Here is a 17,262-nt window from a genome sequence, read left to right as displayed (position 1 = left end):
GATTGCCCAGAAGAATCTAAGAGAACTCCAAAGCCAGCATGGGTTGGTCCAACATCATATGAATATGAAATCATGGACACGTGGAGTGTTAGCGAAGGGAACAGAACATGAGTTGTCGTAAGTGTGAGCTCATTAAGTCAGAAAATAAATCCCAAGAATCCCCTTAGATCTAAAACGACTTCTCCTCAAAGACAAACAGAGGGGTGCCTAGAAGGATTACTCTGCACTCCTAGGAAGCTCTCAGTCTACCTGGAAAGTGCCCAGGCACAGAAAACTGGAAGTATTTACATTGGCATATGCCTTTGACATCTCTGGGATGCTTTTAATTTAATACCCATACTTCCCTGCCAATATCAGCATCCAGCCATGTCAACACTTCTTTTCCATGTGTGAATAAAACCACTAAAGAACTCACTTCTCCTTTCTAGAGGTATTTTTCTACTCATAATGGGAAAATTTAATCAGTTTCTATGTCTAAAGATATATATTCCAAGTAACAAATGTTATTACCTATAAGATTTTTAGCTTAGAAAATATATATAAACATAAATACTCATTTCTCTATATACTCTCTGATTTTACTTCAAAATTTTAGTACTGCAGGATCAGGTTTCGGGAGATTTATTGATTTCAACAGCGAGATACGGTTGTGTTATCATCTAAAATCTAAGTATAGATCAGAAACATTAGACTCATAGTTGTATTTTGTTCATAGTGTACATATGTGTACCACATAAGTGCAGGTATATGTAAAGGCCAAAAGAATATGTTGGAACTGGGGTTATAGGCAGTTGGTACTTACCATGCATCCAGTGCTGCTGGGAGGCAGAGACAGGAAGACTCAAGAGGTCACTGACCAGCTAGCCTAGCCAGTCATTAAGTACCAAATTCAGGATTAAAATTAAGGTGGAGAAGAGAGCAATGTAAGCAAATTTTCAGTATCAGTATATGGCATACACACACCCTTGCAAAGATGCATAACCTCCACATAAACATACATACACAATGCATCATCAACCCAACAACAAACACAGATACACACACACACACACACACACACACACACACACACACACACACACACACACCAATAAATGATGAAGTAAGGAGGATGTTTTTGATAGGGGAAAAACAATATGATAGAAAGTAACTCATACCATATCCATGGGCTGAAATATTATTTAAGACTGTGACTGAATCTGGATGAGTGAATGGACTTCACATACAGGCAGATAACTCAAGGGTGGGACACTGGAAGATCATAACACTAAAAAAGTAAGTTCAAGTATAGATTTTACCAACAAGTGGTCTTGAGTTCCAAGTTATAATAAAGTTAAAATGGAATTAGGGAAGCAACCACTTTGCTTCACATCTGCTTGTGGCTGTTTGGGTTTGGTAGAGAGCAGAATGTCCCTGGACTGAGAGGTGCCAGTAACATTTGCACTGGACACTATCATGCTTCCAGGAACATGGGTTTATAGTTAGTCTGTTCTGTGTTTGCCCATGAAAATATCATACTGAGTCAAAGACAAAACCACAATTATTATAATTGAGTTGTATAAATTTTATGCCAGTTACTTTATTCAAATGATATAGATTTTCTTTTTAATTTTTACTTAAGTTCTCTCTTCTCCCTCCCCTCAATGTTGGAGATTAAATTCAGGTCCTTGTGCATACTTAAGAAGTATTTGCTATTGAACTATATCTTGAGCAAAATATGTGAACAGTCATTATTAAAGTGTAAGAGCTTGGCTGATGTGATAGTTTAGTGAGTAAAGGTGTTTGCCAACCAGCATGACAACTGGAGTTTAACTCTAAGACACACGTTGTAGAGGAAAAGAAAAATACCTCCTCAGAATTTTCCTCTGACTACTACTTGTATGCTATGGCATGCACACACACACACACACACACACACACACACACACACACAATATTTTTTAATTGCAGAAATTTTAAAATCATTTTCTCCTAATGTTGGTTATTTTTTAAAAAGTAAACTGATGAGTCACCATTCAGTGAGAAGGTTCTGGTTATAAATTGGAGTTTGGCAAGTTTCTGGAACATAGTGGGTGAGAGATCAAGGATGGTATACTGTATTTACTACACAGTTCCCAGTACAGGCTGGCTCAAGAGCATCATCTTTTCCCAATGCCTCTAACATCATAGCTGAAGACTACTGCTTTAGAGTCCCAACACAATGAGCCCATGGCTTTACTTTCATAGGTTTGTCATTTCCCATTGACGCCTCATAGAATTAGAACTAAGTCCAAACTTACAGAAGAACTTACCTTCTGTGTAGCTTTTGGTGAGCTCCCCTTAAAACTACTCAATAGAGTATTTTGCTTTGGTTTAATTTGCTTTAATTTATATTGATTCTTTAGTTTAACGAATACTTTGCTCTATAGAACCATTCTGGTGTTTGACAATAGAAAATGGAGGGAGAATGAAACAGGCCTTATTTATACATGTTAATGTATCAAAGGGAATGAAAGCCAGACCAAGCCTGACTCGTCCCATCTTGAACAGGACAAGGATGTTCAAAGGTCTGGTGCCTTACTTATATTTTCTTATCTGACTACATTTACAAATTTATTTAGTCCTTGCAACTGCAGTTGAGAAAATAAAGCATGTATTTGGAGATCAGGACTGAGATTATTTATGGTTCCTTTTTTGTCTATGGGTTTCCAGAATCTTATGGAGTGATTGATACATCCATGTACAGAAGGAAGGGAATATGAAATGGTTTTCTCATTTCCAGCTAAGGAGTGTTTGCTGTAACCCCAAATTCCAAGACGCAAAGTCAATCATCTTATCTATGAAAATGATAAGAGCTAGAGGACAAAGCAAGGATAAACAGAGACAGTTTAGAAAGGTTTAAGGGAGATAGATGCCCAAATGACAGGAATGTTGTCACCTTGCCCTCCCTGCCTTTCTCCCCTACAAAGATGAAATTCACCTCCCAGATGGGAAGGGAAATACAGATCAATTTCAGGGAATGTAGATTAGAAGGGTTAAAAATCAAACAGAAAAACAAGTATCTACAGTAACCCGACCTGGTGACTGAATGGTGAATCCTGGCTGGAGTTGATTCTTCAGATGCCCATGGTTTATTCACCAAGCTGGCTTCCAGCTGATTTCTGTCTGCCCAGACACTGGCTGCAGCAGGAAGTGGCATGCTTAATGTCATTGGAGGAGTTAAGAACTTTATGTGAGCATCTAAATGCTGAGAAGCTGACACATAAGCTCTAAAAATGAGGTTTCTTGGCTCCTTTATGAAATCTGAGTGCAATGGTAAAGGTAATTGTGCAGACCAAGACCCTGTACATTTTCGATATTTACTGTGCTATTTCAAACCTACATCCTCAACTCTGAATTCCTGTATTCCCTCAGGAGACTATTTTACCATCTTGTCAGTCCATTTTCTGTCTACAAAACAAAATGCCTGAAACTGGGTATTTATAAATAAAGGTTTATTTCATTCCTAATTTTAAATACTTAAAGGCCATTTTTATCTTTATCTGGTTGGGTTCGGTGAAGGTGGTTTCTTCTGGATGGACTTGGTGAAGGTCCCTTTGGCAGCCACATAACATGGAGGGAAAGGTTACATGATGAGACAGGAAGTTGTTGAACTACAGGGGTCGGGATTGTTCTTTTTATGAAAACCCAGTATACTGAAAATGAACCAAGTCCCCTAAAAGGTACTTTAATTCCTTCCAGAGGCCTCAGAGGCCTAATTAACTTGCATTGAGCCTGACTTCTTAAAGATACCTCCTCTTAGTACAGTACAATGAGGATCAAGGTCCCAGTACATTAACCTTTGTGTTTGGATAGGAGTTAGTGGCAGCCCAAGACATGTTCTTTTTCTTTGATTAGTCATTATCACAATTTTGTTTGTATCATTTATTTCCTTCTGTAACACATAACTAAGAAAAACAAACAGGAATATTTTTAAAAAGCAAAACAAAACACAAAACAAATAATAAAAAAAAACACAGTTTCTTACCCCTTTTTCATGAAGAAGAATCAACAAAAGTTTGGTGTAAGAAGGTGGTTCAGTTAGTAGGACCACTTGCTATGAAAGCAAGAGGATTTGAGTTCAAATTCTCAGCATCCACAAAAAGCCAAGTGTGGTCTAGCATGCCTATATCTCCAGTGTTCGATGGGCAGAGATTCCCCAAAGTTCCTTTGCCAGCCAGTCTAGCAAAGTGGTGAGATTCTGGTTCAGTTAAAAACCACATATCTCAAAAGATCCAGCAGAATGATGATGAAGGAAGAAACTGGGCATCTTTATATAAACTCTGCTTGAGTGTACAATACTAAACACCATCGAAACATACCAACACACACACACACACACACACACACACACACACACACACACACACACACACACACCATATCCACCAACCCCAGAAAACGAACCCATGACAGACTAAATAATCGTTATACCGAAGTCCAGTTTGATAAACAAATGAGTTTTTTTAATTGGAGTTACTAACAGGTGTGTAGGTGAAGCATTACTTGCAGGAACACAAATCAAAAGAAGCTACATCATCAAAAGTCCACTCAACACAGAACTCTACACAACCTTATAGGCAGCTTGACAGGTCCAACATATCTGAAGATTCTTTACCTGACATCAGGGATGGTCAGAGTCACCTTCCCCAGCAGTTGTCTATTCATATAAAACTGTTGGGGGGCTTCTAGAATCTTCCACATTCTGTTTTTTTTTCTGATGTGTAAAGTTTTCTTTAGATGATGAGTTTCAAGAGTCTACTACTATCCTGGAGGAAATATTTCTATTTCAATTCAGAGGAATCTGCTATTCAACACACACACACACACACACACACACACACACACACACACACACACACACACAGAGAGAGAGAGAGAGAGAGAGAGAACAAACAAATGATAAATAATATATAAAAGTAAATAATTAAGAAGACAGGAAAGCAACATATACAATCCTAAAGATAATCAAAACAGGTAGGAATAAACCTATGTTCAGGGTACAAAAACATCCTGTACTCAATCCTAATGCAGAGACCCTACAGAAAGTTCCAAGGTCAGTATTCATCATCTACGTGTAGATTTGTGCTCTCCTTTTATGATGAACTCAAATTATGGGTGGAAGAGCTAAAAAAGAATGAATGGAATTAGATGATGAGCTGAACATGATTATTGTAATTTTGTTTGTTACAAAACCGTAATTTGTGCCTGAAGGATTTGGAGTACCAGAGTGTTTTTGGAACATGCTTTATTATTCTTAACAAGAGAATGCATTATATTCCCAGGTTCTATCATAGAATAGTTATTCATTTAACAAAAATGTGGCTGTTTTAACAAAAAAGGTATACTTTAATAATGACATTTGACCAAAAAATATAATGAAGCATTATCTAAAGAAAATACTGTCTAAATACCAATGTTTTCCCATGTTTCCTCTTAAAATGGAGCATGAGTTTTGGAGATTATATTTGTACACACATAATTTAATGAAAATCAGAGAATATACTCAGTTAACTGTAAGATCATTATGTTTGTTTCCAAATTATGAAGGAGATAATTACATTAAACAATCAGCTATTTTTTGTTCAAAAAGCAAATACTGAGAAACATTTTTTATAGCTCTTAAGATCTATGTGATCAAGGGGCTAGGAAGACAATTCAGTCAATAAAGTGCATAAGTCAAAAGCACATGGACCTGTGTTTGATATCCAGTACCCGTATGAAAAGTCAAGCACAGTAGTGCTGGGGAGGTAGAGATAGGCAGCTCTCTAGAGCGCATTGGTCAATCATTCTGGCCTACATAGGAGACCCAGGCCAGTTAATGATTGTCTCAAAAAAAATAAACAAAACCCAAGGAAATAACACTCAAGCTTGACCTCTAGCCCCTATATGCATGTACACATGTATAAACACACATACATATGTATATACATACATACATACATACATACATACACACACAGACAATATGATCATTGTTTAATTTATTAAAATTTCCTCAGTACTTCTTAATGCTCTGAAAAGAATAAGTTTTAACACTAGGGCAGTCATAGTGAGCTGATAGAATTTACATCTCTTCGGGAGTTCCTCCAAGTGTTACTTTAAGTTCCTTGTTGGGGAAAGTATCTGAGTCTCCTGGATAGCAGAAGAGAAGAGGAGACTGCTGAGAAGCCAAAAGACAGACATACAGCAGGGCACAGCAGTGCACAGCTATAGTCTCCACCCCAGGGCCAGCCACCACTAGTCATGGAAAACAAGATCACACAGTTTACTTATGTCCATTTTAAATTATGCTCAGTCCTTTGAAAATCTTTCCAGAAGTGCTTTTCTTTCCCTGTACTTTGCAAAGCCAGGCACAGATGGGTAAGGAGGAGTGTTTTACTCTTTTGCCTTTGACCCACAACCTGCTGTGACATCCTCAAAGCCATCTGACCTGGTGGAGTTGAACGTGATGCAGGGACCAGAAACATTTCTTTAAGCAGTCACCATTGTCCTGTGGGGGCTTTAGGTGATATTTTCAGTTTTCTGTTTTACCAACACACCTGGGTTTTTTTTGTGTGTGTGTGTTTTTTTCTGCATTATGGGCTATTACTGACTCCTGTTTCCCCTTTGTTGAATTGGGAAGCATGGAGCGAAAGCATCAAGATTACATGTTGCACACACCATTTGCCCTTAATTCCAAACAGCATCTTCCCTGTAGATATACAATACAGACAAACTCAAGCAGGACAGTCCCCATTTTACTTGATAATGTACCATTGGTGAACCTGTTAAACTTTAACAGTGGTTTATAATGGATTTCTGCAGCCACTTTTCTGTTTCCCTTCAATAATGACGGGGAAAATAAAATAATGGACATAAATTGTTTATAGTAAATTATCCTTTGAATTAAGTCTACATGGCAAAAACGCTGCACGTGTTCAGAACTTGAACTGGGGATGCAGTTCCCATTTTCTGCTTGTGTTTTGTTGCTTGTCTGAGCTACTCAGTGTTCATGTGCATTAAGGCTTTGTCTTGTAAAAGTTCTTTGATGTAGTATAAACTTAGCCATGGTCCTTTGTAAAAGAATAGACTTTGCTCAAATACAGGTACCAAATGAAAACAATCTGTTCTTATGGTCAAATTTTAAACAAGAAAAAATAGAGCTTGTCATTAAAAACATACGTTTCAGGCATGGCCCAATGAGTGAGCTCAAATCTCTGGTCTTATTATGGTTTCAGATCAAGATAGATGGCCTTCACCTTCCTCTTCTCCAAAAGGTTGATAGTTGATAATATTTGCTCTTGTCACCTCTTCCCATATTCCTAATAAGACAGAGTCTCCCCTGACTCAGCCAAACATGTTTTATAAACCAACTATTATGATGATGACTTACCGAAGTAAAGCCATGTGTCTTAAAACGGAGGCTTGTGTACCTCATTTCCATAATCCTATGTACAGGTGACAGAGCCAGTTTCATAGAAGCAAAGAAAAGAATAGCCTGGAAAGAAAGCTGGGGAGGAAAAGATATGGGCAGTTCACTGGGAGTAAATTCTGATGTTCATAGCAATACTAGAAAACAAGTGTGTGTGTGTGTGTGTGTGTGTGTGTGTGTGTGTGTGTGTGTGTTTGTGATATACCACAACACACATATGGATATCAAAGGACAACTTTTGAGGGGCAGTTTTCTCCTTCTAGGTTGTGTTGCGTGAGGCAAGTACTTTGTTGTTTCTCTCACTGAGCATGTGTTTTGGGGTAACTGGTCCTTTAGCTTCTGGGCTATTCTGTCTCTACTTCCCATCTCACAATAAGAGTTCTGGTTTTACAGAATCCAAGTACTATATCAACCTTTTCTACACTGGTTCCTTTAGCACCCATATCAGCTGAGCCATCCCCCAGCCAACAATTAATTTTCTATCTCAACTAGGTAAAAGAAAATTGCTCTCAATGCTAATTACCCTCATTTTATTGTTATATGCTATAGATGTGCATTAAAAATGCTCTATATACTCCATAAACCTACAAGACAATTAAATATATGTTAAAAATAAATCTAAAAATTGCACTTAAATATGAAGGCAGTACAAAAAAGAAGTTACATTCCATACAAAGACTATTCTACATAAAGTGATTTTGTAGTGAAAATTTACCAAATAGGACTCTACTTCCCTTCTGATTTTCTTCCATGCCTTTACGTCTCATTATCAGGATTTGCAGTGACTTTCCATCACACATCTGTACATTGGCTCTGAATGCTTTTGTGTTCTTCCCTCTTCCTGAAAACACAGAACACAGATGTGATGAGGCCCACCAGATTCTTCCAAGCCTTCCTAGTTTGGTCATTTAGATACATGTATCTCATAATTGAATTGTTTCTTCTTATGAATAGAATATTCATGGTGGGTATGATCAGATTCCATAATAATTTAAGACCTTCATAGAGATTGAACTTACTGAGCTCATGTATCTATCTATCAGTCTTGTGAACAATACACATCACACTCACTTTATAAACAATGTTAAGTGCACAGCAGATTTTATGTTTCCTCACAAAAATGTTCTTGCACAGGTGTTTCTATTCTGTGTTGATGATGTTAGTGCCTGAAATGTCTTGAGAACTCATCATATATCATTGTCAAGGCTTTACAGAAATTGCCAGTTAATCCTCACAGGAAAAGGAGGTGTGTGCACAGAGGTCATTCAGTTCAAAGGAATGATTCTGTCAGTTAGATATCTAGAAACTTTCTCCAGAGAGACTAGGTTAATTTCATTTCTCCAAATTATCATTCCGAATCCTCAAATATACCTCTTGATCTCAATATATTTTAGTCTCTGTAAAGCATCTCAGTGTGTCAACAGAACAAAATATGCCTTTTATTTTCCTGTTCAGTATCTCATGTTCTCTTAACCCAGATGTTCTATAGATAGCCAGGTATGTTAAGCTTCATTGTTATTACCAGGAGTGTGTTCAATGAGATACTGGTTCCTAATGCTGCAAGGCACTATGGGATAATTTACATCCCTACACCTAAGAATCATAAAGCTTGAGGAGAGTTGCATCAAGTTAATTACTGGAGCCTGGTCATTAAGTCCCCCAGTAAGAGAATCACTTCTCAGACTTAACTCCATTCTGGTTAAAGGTATGGCAGATGTCTCTAGCGTCTACAAAGTACCAAACCCGTACTGAGCATCTATGCCACACAATTTTCACAGTATTTCTCTTCGCATTTCAACATTTGTTTAATTTTCCCTGTACTAAATGCCTTAAATATAAACTAAATTATATTATAAATAATATAAAAATGTTCTATTGTTTGTAATGCTGAAATCACCCTTGCTGGAAGTCAGACACAACTTTATCAGTATCCTAAGAACAGCAAAATTCTGCACATAATTTTAACCCCTTTCAGAGGAGCTTCTGCTATAGACACAATGGATGCGAATAACTATTGATTATCTGAGAAATGTTTTATTTCAAAAGCCAACGATGATCTGTTTTCCTGTCTTGACAGGCACGAGTATATTCACAGTCTATGAGGCTTCATCTCAGGAAGGCTGGGTATTCCTCATGTACAGAGCAATCGACAGTTTCCCCCGTTGGCGTTCCTACTTCTACTTCATCACGCTGATTTTCTTCCTTGCCTGGCTTGTCAAGGTACTAGGAACGCTGTGCTCAGAGCGTGCCTCATTTGTGATGTTCAGCAGGTGTTTTCGGTTTTGTTTTGGTTTTATTGATCACTAGGCTTCTGCATCTCCAGTGTTTGGTAAACGTGGTTTGTCATTTCCTTTCAGAATGTGTTCATTGCTGTCATCATTGAGACATTTGCAGAAATCAGAGTACAATTTCAACAAATGTGGGGAACTCGGAGCAGCACAACTTCCACTGCCACCACGCAGGTATAGTTTCAGTGGGGTGACCACAATCCATTCGGCCTCAGGCACACCCCATCCTCAGAGCAGTGACCCCTCCCCCACCCCAGGGAATGGTGCTGGAATGTGATGGTGCAATATGGCACAGTGGGAGAGTGGTTTGAAAACACAGGTGAAAAGGCCCAAAACCAGGAGTGTTATCCCACACTCTTGTTGAGGTATAGTGAAAGCCACTTAGTTGCTTAAAAGTACAGTGAGTGGCTTCAATAAAAACTAAAATTGCCAGCCACGCTTGTGGGCTTTTGGATTCTGAGACCACAAGTCCTCAAAGGCTTCCTGAGTAAATATAACAATTGAAATTCTCCATTTTCTATGAGCTTTTATTGGTGTAACCTCAAGCCTATACAGCGGCCTTTATAGAGAGGATTAGAAGTGTCAGTGTTGAAAATGCATTTTATTCAGAACAAATCAATCAAGGCACAAGCAAATATAGAGAGGGCTCCTCAGTCCTCACTATATTACTGTGGTTCTTGAAAAGTCATAATATATTCAGTATGGTTTCCTTCTCCTAAGAAATTAGAGATTAGAAACATACAAAAGCCACCTAGCATTTGACTATATGAGGCATTCTGATATTCTATTATTTACTTTCTTATTTTTGTTTGCACATTTTGATCCTTAGAAACAGGAAGAGCAGGCTCACATATCTTCTAGAATGTACAGAAGGAGAGAAAAAGAAGCATTAGAATTAAGGAGGAAACAATTTAATGCTTTATAACAATTGTTTTGAGATTAAATGGTGAAAAATAAAATTAGTCCATAAGTGCATTTATAGATCTATTTGGTTTAAAGGTTTCTATGGAAAGATCAAAATGAAATTTAGCAATCCCATGTTCAAGTGTCATTAAACATAGAAGACTGATATTTATGATGGCATAGATATCAAATTTACTGCTCCTTTGTTACAAACCAAATCACGTCAAAATGTTTCAAACATTCATGAAAAGAAATTAAGTATGTTACATGGCTTACATCTACATAGATACCACATTGTGGTATGTTCAAGGAATCAGCCAAGAAGCTCTTATTCCTTGTCTGGCCTTTGTTAGCTGATTCTGAGGTGTAACAAAGTTTCAGGTCCTTCCTAAGGTGACAGCCTCTTGGCAGGCATGTTTTCTGTGACACCGAGATGTAAATGGAACATAAAACTGTGAATGCAGCTCTTACAAGCAGCGCTCCCAGGGGATGACCTAAAATGTCCCTAAAGCCGTGTTTTGCTTGTTAAGTAACTCTGACAGATAAAATCACAGCTGGAAAGATAGAGAATCAAACCAGCTAGCAGTTATAATAGAAGACAACGAAATGTGAAATTTCTGAGCCAAGTCGCACAAAATTATTTTGATGCAAAATTGCACTTAGTGTGGGGGCATAAGTCGGGATTTCAAGAGGGAATGCGCCTGGATGTTCAGCAGAGGTAATCACACAGAGAACTGTGAAAAACCTTCATTAAGAAAAATGCTATGGCTGAGGACCCGGTTGCTAAGCAACCTAAGCTCCTGCAGTCTTCCTCTGGTAAAACACCACTTAGGCAGCCTAGCAACTGGCTTCAGGCTCCGCCTACCCCTCAGTCACCACTTGCAAGGGGTCCCTGAAGCTTTTGTGTGTACAGAAGTGCGACAGAATATTTGCCATGATTGTTCTATTTGTAAAATCTAACCAAACTCAGAGCCCGGACTTCTCTTTCATTGGTTTAAAGCACTAAATCACGAAGTGTCTAATTCTGACAAAATAGGCTCCAAATTGATAAAATCATGTTGATTACTGTACTCTACACAGCTTTTTGGACATGAACTAATTTCTTCCCTTTATTTATTATGTAGAAAATTCATGTTCAACGTGTTCTCACCAAATACTTAAAGAGTACTGGGAATATTGGGCTTAACAATGTCTCTAATTATGTGAACTTCCTTTGAAAACCACATGTACACATGAAGATACACTCTCACACAGACACATGTACATCCTGAGGATAGAGTGGACCTTTAGACATAGGCAGCTCTCTAAGAATTGGCCCTGGTATTTCAGATGCAAAATAGAATCCGTGGTAATTTTTTTCTAAATATCAAAGCAATATTTTTATTTGAATGCTCACTAACAAATGTCTCTGAACAACCACAAAGATACACATTAACGAAATACTGCTCGCAAAACTTTTGTATAGAGAATGCTATGGTGTGTAAAAGAAAAATGAATGCAAACTAGAACTGATCCTTTCAGACTCCTAATCATGGACCTGACTGAGCTTTGCTGGGGTCAGTGACTCCATCCTGTGTAGTTCTTGGTGTGGTTCATCTTGTCACCGACTCAGACATGGACTAGTGTATAGGTAAAGAGCTTCACATTCCTGTTGCAAAATATACTTAGCATTCATCCACAAATAGGGTTTCTCATGTCACCACATTTAGGGGTGTAGCCCCAATGCTGGATGTTAGTATGTGCAGCCATAAGGTAAGAAAGCTTGAAACACAGCAATTCCTTCATCCAGACCTTCACTTCCTTCACTGAACAGTTCACTTTAGAGACCCGCAGAATTTGCCTAAATCACCCTCTGAAAGAATGTGTGATGCTCAGTAAGCAAAGCAGAGTGTAAATGAAAAACATGTGAGCAAAAATTGAAAGAATTGATTCACCCAAAAGAAAAAGTACACAATGTATATAACCCAAATGCTCAACTTGAGGATAAAAATTACTTAATGTTCCCAAAACCAGCAGTTTCTGCATGAATAGATATCACTCAGGTGTGTGAGAAGGCAGTTAACAGATACAGCTCAGAGAAAGGATGTCCCAGAATGGTGCAGGAGTGAGTTCCGTGTGTGTGTGTGTGTGTGTGTGTGTGTGTGTGTGTGTGTGTGTGTGTACAAGCAAATTCACATCTTAAGTTTGGTAATTTTAACTCACTTTTTCAAGGTAACCTGATGATTAGGATGATACTTAACTGTTTTGTAAACCAAGCTGCCCCCTGCCCCAAATACAAATTTTCAAATGAACAAGCCTGAACTAATTAACAGGCTGAAATCCTCATGCTTTCCCAAATGTTTGTGCTAAGAGAGAAATGTTCATGGGTGTCCATTATATTAAATGTCCTTCCCACTAATTGACACCATCTTCTTGCAGTGCTAAAATATATCAACAGTAACACAGAGCATAGTATAGTGACTTTTACAACCTGACTTACTTATTTATCAGAGGAAACCTAGAAAGCAGTCATTGTTATTGTTTCCTCATTGCAAATTTTAAAAAATGACAAAGATGGTCAATTTAATTATTTTGCCAGATTGTAGGTAACATGAGCTTCCTTCAGATTGCCCTGCCTTCATTTTTACTCACTGTAAGATCCTCCCTCCTTCTGTTTTAGCCATTGCAGGCCACTGTCAATATGTTCTCTCTGTTCTAGCCCCATGCCAGGGTCTTTGTTCTTAAGAAAACAGCACCTACTGCTGGCCAACAAGGTCCTTCTCAGATATCATTCTAAGAAGTGTATTTCGACCATCTCTTTTAGAAGACAGTCAAGCAATATCGACCAAAGGCTTTAAAGCATGCATAAATAATATTTGAACAAGAACATCCACTTCCATGAATTTTTCCTCAGATTGTTGGGCAATAATTAGGAATTATATTTAAGGAAGCTTTGGAAGGTATAGAAAAATCAAAGAGAATTGGGAATGACTTTGGCACTGTTATTGATTATACAGTACTAAGTTGGAATAAATTGAAAATTCTTAAATAATACTTGAATAATATTGACATGAAAATCTGTGGACAATCTACCAGTACAAAAAAAATCTCATGTCAGGTATGCACATGTGCGCATGTCTATGTATGTTTGTGTGTACATTTATGTGTGTGGGTCTATGCATGTATGCACACATGTGTGTTAAATTAAGGGAAGCTAAATGCCAGTAATGACTATCTTTTTGGATATTAGTTAATTTTTTCACCTATTTCTAGGTGTTTAATAATAAACATTTTAACAATATAATAAGTAGATAAATATCACATGATTAAAATACAGGGGCCACTGAACATTTTTACTAAAACCACCTGGTTTGGATTCCACAATGTAGGCTACATGGTCAATATATATAGCTTAGGTAACTTAGATTTGTGTCCTTTAAGGGTAAGGTTGAATGGGGTCACTTCGGTTTGAATCACTGGTCCAGGTTGCTGATAAGTCAGTCCCTACCCACCTACCCACCATCACCTTTTCATTCTACTTTACAGTCTCCCTACCCATAGTTACATTGTAGACGACAGTGCTTCTTCTATCTATAACTCTTACATTTATACAAGCCAGCACACACACACACACACACAAACACACACACACACACACACACACACACACACATACACACATACACACACACACAAAGTACAGGAAGAACAAGAAGGCCCTACTTAGATCCTGCGAGCTAGTGTCTAGTCACCCTGTCATTGTGAGCTTCCAGGAAAGGGTAACAACTGGTTCTTTTGTTGGAGGCTTAGTGACCTCACAAAAATGTCCTGACATTGAAAGACAAAGAATGACCACAGTCATACCCATTATCCTCCCAAGCGACCTTATCCCTTAGGGTTCTTGTCTCTGTTAGGTAGCCTGGTTTCAATCTCAAAGATCTAGTCATCATATTAACCAATCTAAATAATGTATGATTTGGGATCTAAAGAAAGTAGGACACGTTTGCATTTCTGACTTTATTTAATACACAGGGGTGACCTTCAGAGAACTCTTTTGCTGACAATTAAATTGATTCATTTGATTTGGGTCTGCTGCAAAATATAATTTAACAGAGAAAATTAGTTTGCCACCAATGAAAGGAAATATTAGCCCCAGGGGTGCTTTGTGCCTTGACAAGACAGGGTAGGAAGCATCATCAGAGTGTTCTTAGCCAATGACTGACAGCATAGGTTTTGACAGTTGCCCTTAAAAGAAGAATCCCAAAATCATGACAGGGCCTTTAAAGGTCACTTTAACTAGTTTGTTATTCCAGCAATGTCTATATTCTCACAGTGAGCCCATCCACGGTGGCCGTGCTTGTTTCTACCACCAAGAATAGCTCTTAAATTTTATTCTAAGGAGAAAGTAAGTTCTATAAATAGACAGCTGGGAAGGAATGTTTACAACAACATCTTCGGTCAAAGAATCTTTGTGTAAATGTGCACCTCAATTGTTTCATCTATATTTATGGCCTGTAAGGTTAGGCATCATTTATTTTCCATTGTCTCAATCATATTACAGAGAATATTTTTCTTCCTGAAAATGATCTATAATTTCTCTGGCTAGAGTTTAAAAGTATAATTATAGAGCCTATGTAATGGCTCATGTGCCATTAATAGGGAATCCAATAATGATTCCCTGTTACAACAGGGAATAGGACTAACATAAAGTCACAGGTAATAACAACAATACAAATGTTTATGTACACAATAAAGAAATGTTGGTCAGAAACAAGGCAGTAAATTATTATGGTCGATGCCTTTATTTTTAAAAACTTAAATTCTACTTTAATCTCATTAAAACCAACACACACAGACACACACACATACACACACACACACACACACACACACACACACACACACACACACACATACACACACACCCCACATGATTCCTGAGGAACAGGATAAGTGGGAAATATCTCCCAACTGGATATGATATTGACGGATGAGAAGTTAAGAGGTAGTTGATTATTCCATAAGGTTATCTCACAGACATCTGAGTGAGTAGGTTTCAGGTTGGCCAATCACATCTTGAATTTTATCTCATCTAAGACTTCTAAGGCAATATAAATTAGATGTTCCCTTTGTAAATACATTCATTAAATTTCTGGTGAACAAATTAATTGTGACCTAGTTAAGATAATTGCATAAAGTCAGTTAAGTACCCTCTCAGTCTTGTACCATTGAAATAACGCCAGTATCATCCCCCCATGTTGAAGGTGAACCCCTGATATTATTTGACATGGTAATGTTTCTAGTTCACACACTGAAAAATACCAACTGATATTTTTAAAAATTTTATACATATTCAACAGAGAGACATAATGCTTAAGCATTCTAAATACATTTTCTTGCAGAGATAAAAATAATAATAAGCAAAATTAACTAAGAGAGGTGAGCGCTTTTCCTGTACAGACGAGTATCTAAAAGATGCAAAATCTATATAAGGCAGAAATTGCATGACAAACACAACGAGTGCTCAATAAATGCCAGCTATTACCATTGCTCATGAGAGTATTATTCACTTGCTTTTCATTTCAGCATTAAAATGAATGTCTCTGAGATGATTCATAATCCAAATATATACTTCTTTAATAAGACAGATTTTCAGTAATATTGAAACACATAGAAAGCTACAGACAGAACTAGAGTTCTCATTGTTCCACACTCAACGTCTCTGACTCATCTCTGTCTGTCTTAAAGATGTTCCATGAAGATGCTGCCGGTGGCTGGCAGCTGGTAGCTGTGGATGTCAACAAGCCCCAGGGACGTGCCCCAGCCTGCCTACAGGTACAGCACAATGCCATTTTAAAAAATCATCCAGTATGAATCTTTGACTTTAGTTTTATAGGAAGAAATTCATAGGCTCCACGCTCCAGACTAGCTCAGATTTATTGAGAAGTTAGGGACACGTTTTATTCTTCTTGTATTAAGGACCTTGTTAGTATTCATTTTTATATATAGTAAGTTTCCTACTTTATTTTCTGCTGCTGACCAAAAGAAATTTGGGCAGGAAAGTGTTTATCTGGCTTACGTATCAAGGTCACATTCTATAGAGATATGTCAAAGCAGGAAGTTGGCGGCAAGAATCACAAGAAAATGAAGCTTATTGCTTTGCTGCCTATGTCTCGTTCAATATGTTTGCTTAAATCATCCAAGACCACCTACCCTGAGGTGGCACCATCTACAGTGGGCCGTGTCGATTCCACAACAATTATCAACCAAGAAAATGAGACCAAAAGTCTGTCTATTGGCCAATCTGATGGAAGGATTTCTCAGGTGAGGTTCCCTCTTCCAAAATGACCCTAGCTTGCATCAAGTTGATAAAAACTAGCTATCAAGTAGAGATTTGACAAACTTCATGAATGGAGACACATAAGTGATAGCATTTCAACAGTATCAAATCAATGAATAGTTTTGTTGCTGTGTTTGTCCTTGCGAAAATATTTTCTAAGAGACCTGAATTATTTAGGGTTGTGTAGTACCTCTGTTTATGTCTGGGAAGAAGATGCATTCACACAAGATCTGTTGTTCTACATATTCAATCTCTAGCACAAGATGATGTCGAGGTGTTTTCTTAATAAAGAATTCCAAAAGTAAGCATGTGCCAGTAGA

General features: G+C 37.7%; 1 protein-coding gene across 7 annotated transcripts in view; it reads left to right on the top strand.

The window, feature by feature from the left end:
* The window catches only part of Nalcn (sodium leak channel, non-selective), a 352,387-nt gene that overhangs the window by 96,829 nt on the left and 238,296 nt on the right, over positions 1 to 17,262 (top strand). For all 7 annotated transcript variants that reach the window (NM_001393695.1, NM_001393694.1, NM_001393693.1 and 4 more), the window contains 3 exon segments: positions 9,510 to 9,652; positions 9,790 to 9,894; positions 16,351 to 16,437. In NM_001393695.1, coding sequence (NP_001380624.1) covers positions 9,510 to 9,652; positions 9,790 to 9,894; positions 16,351 to 16,437 — 335 coding nt within the window.

Source organism: Rattus norvegicus, chromosome 15 (assembly GCF_021556685.1).
Source record: "Rattus norvegicus strain SHRSP/BbbUtx chromosome 15, alternate assembly SHRSP_T2T, whole genome shotgun sequence".
Classification (NCBI taxonomy): Eukaryota; Metazoa; Chordata; class Mammalia; order Rodentia; family Muridae; genus Rattus; species Rattus norvegicus.
This window is presented reverse-complemented; position numbering and strand designations above follow the sequence as displayed.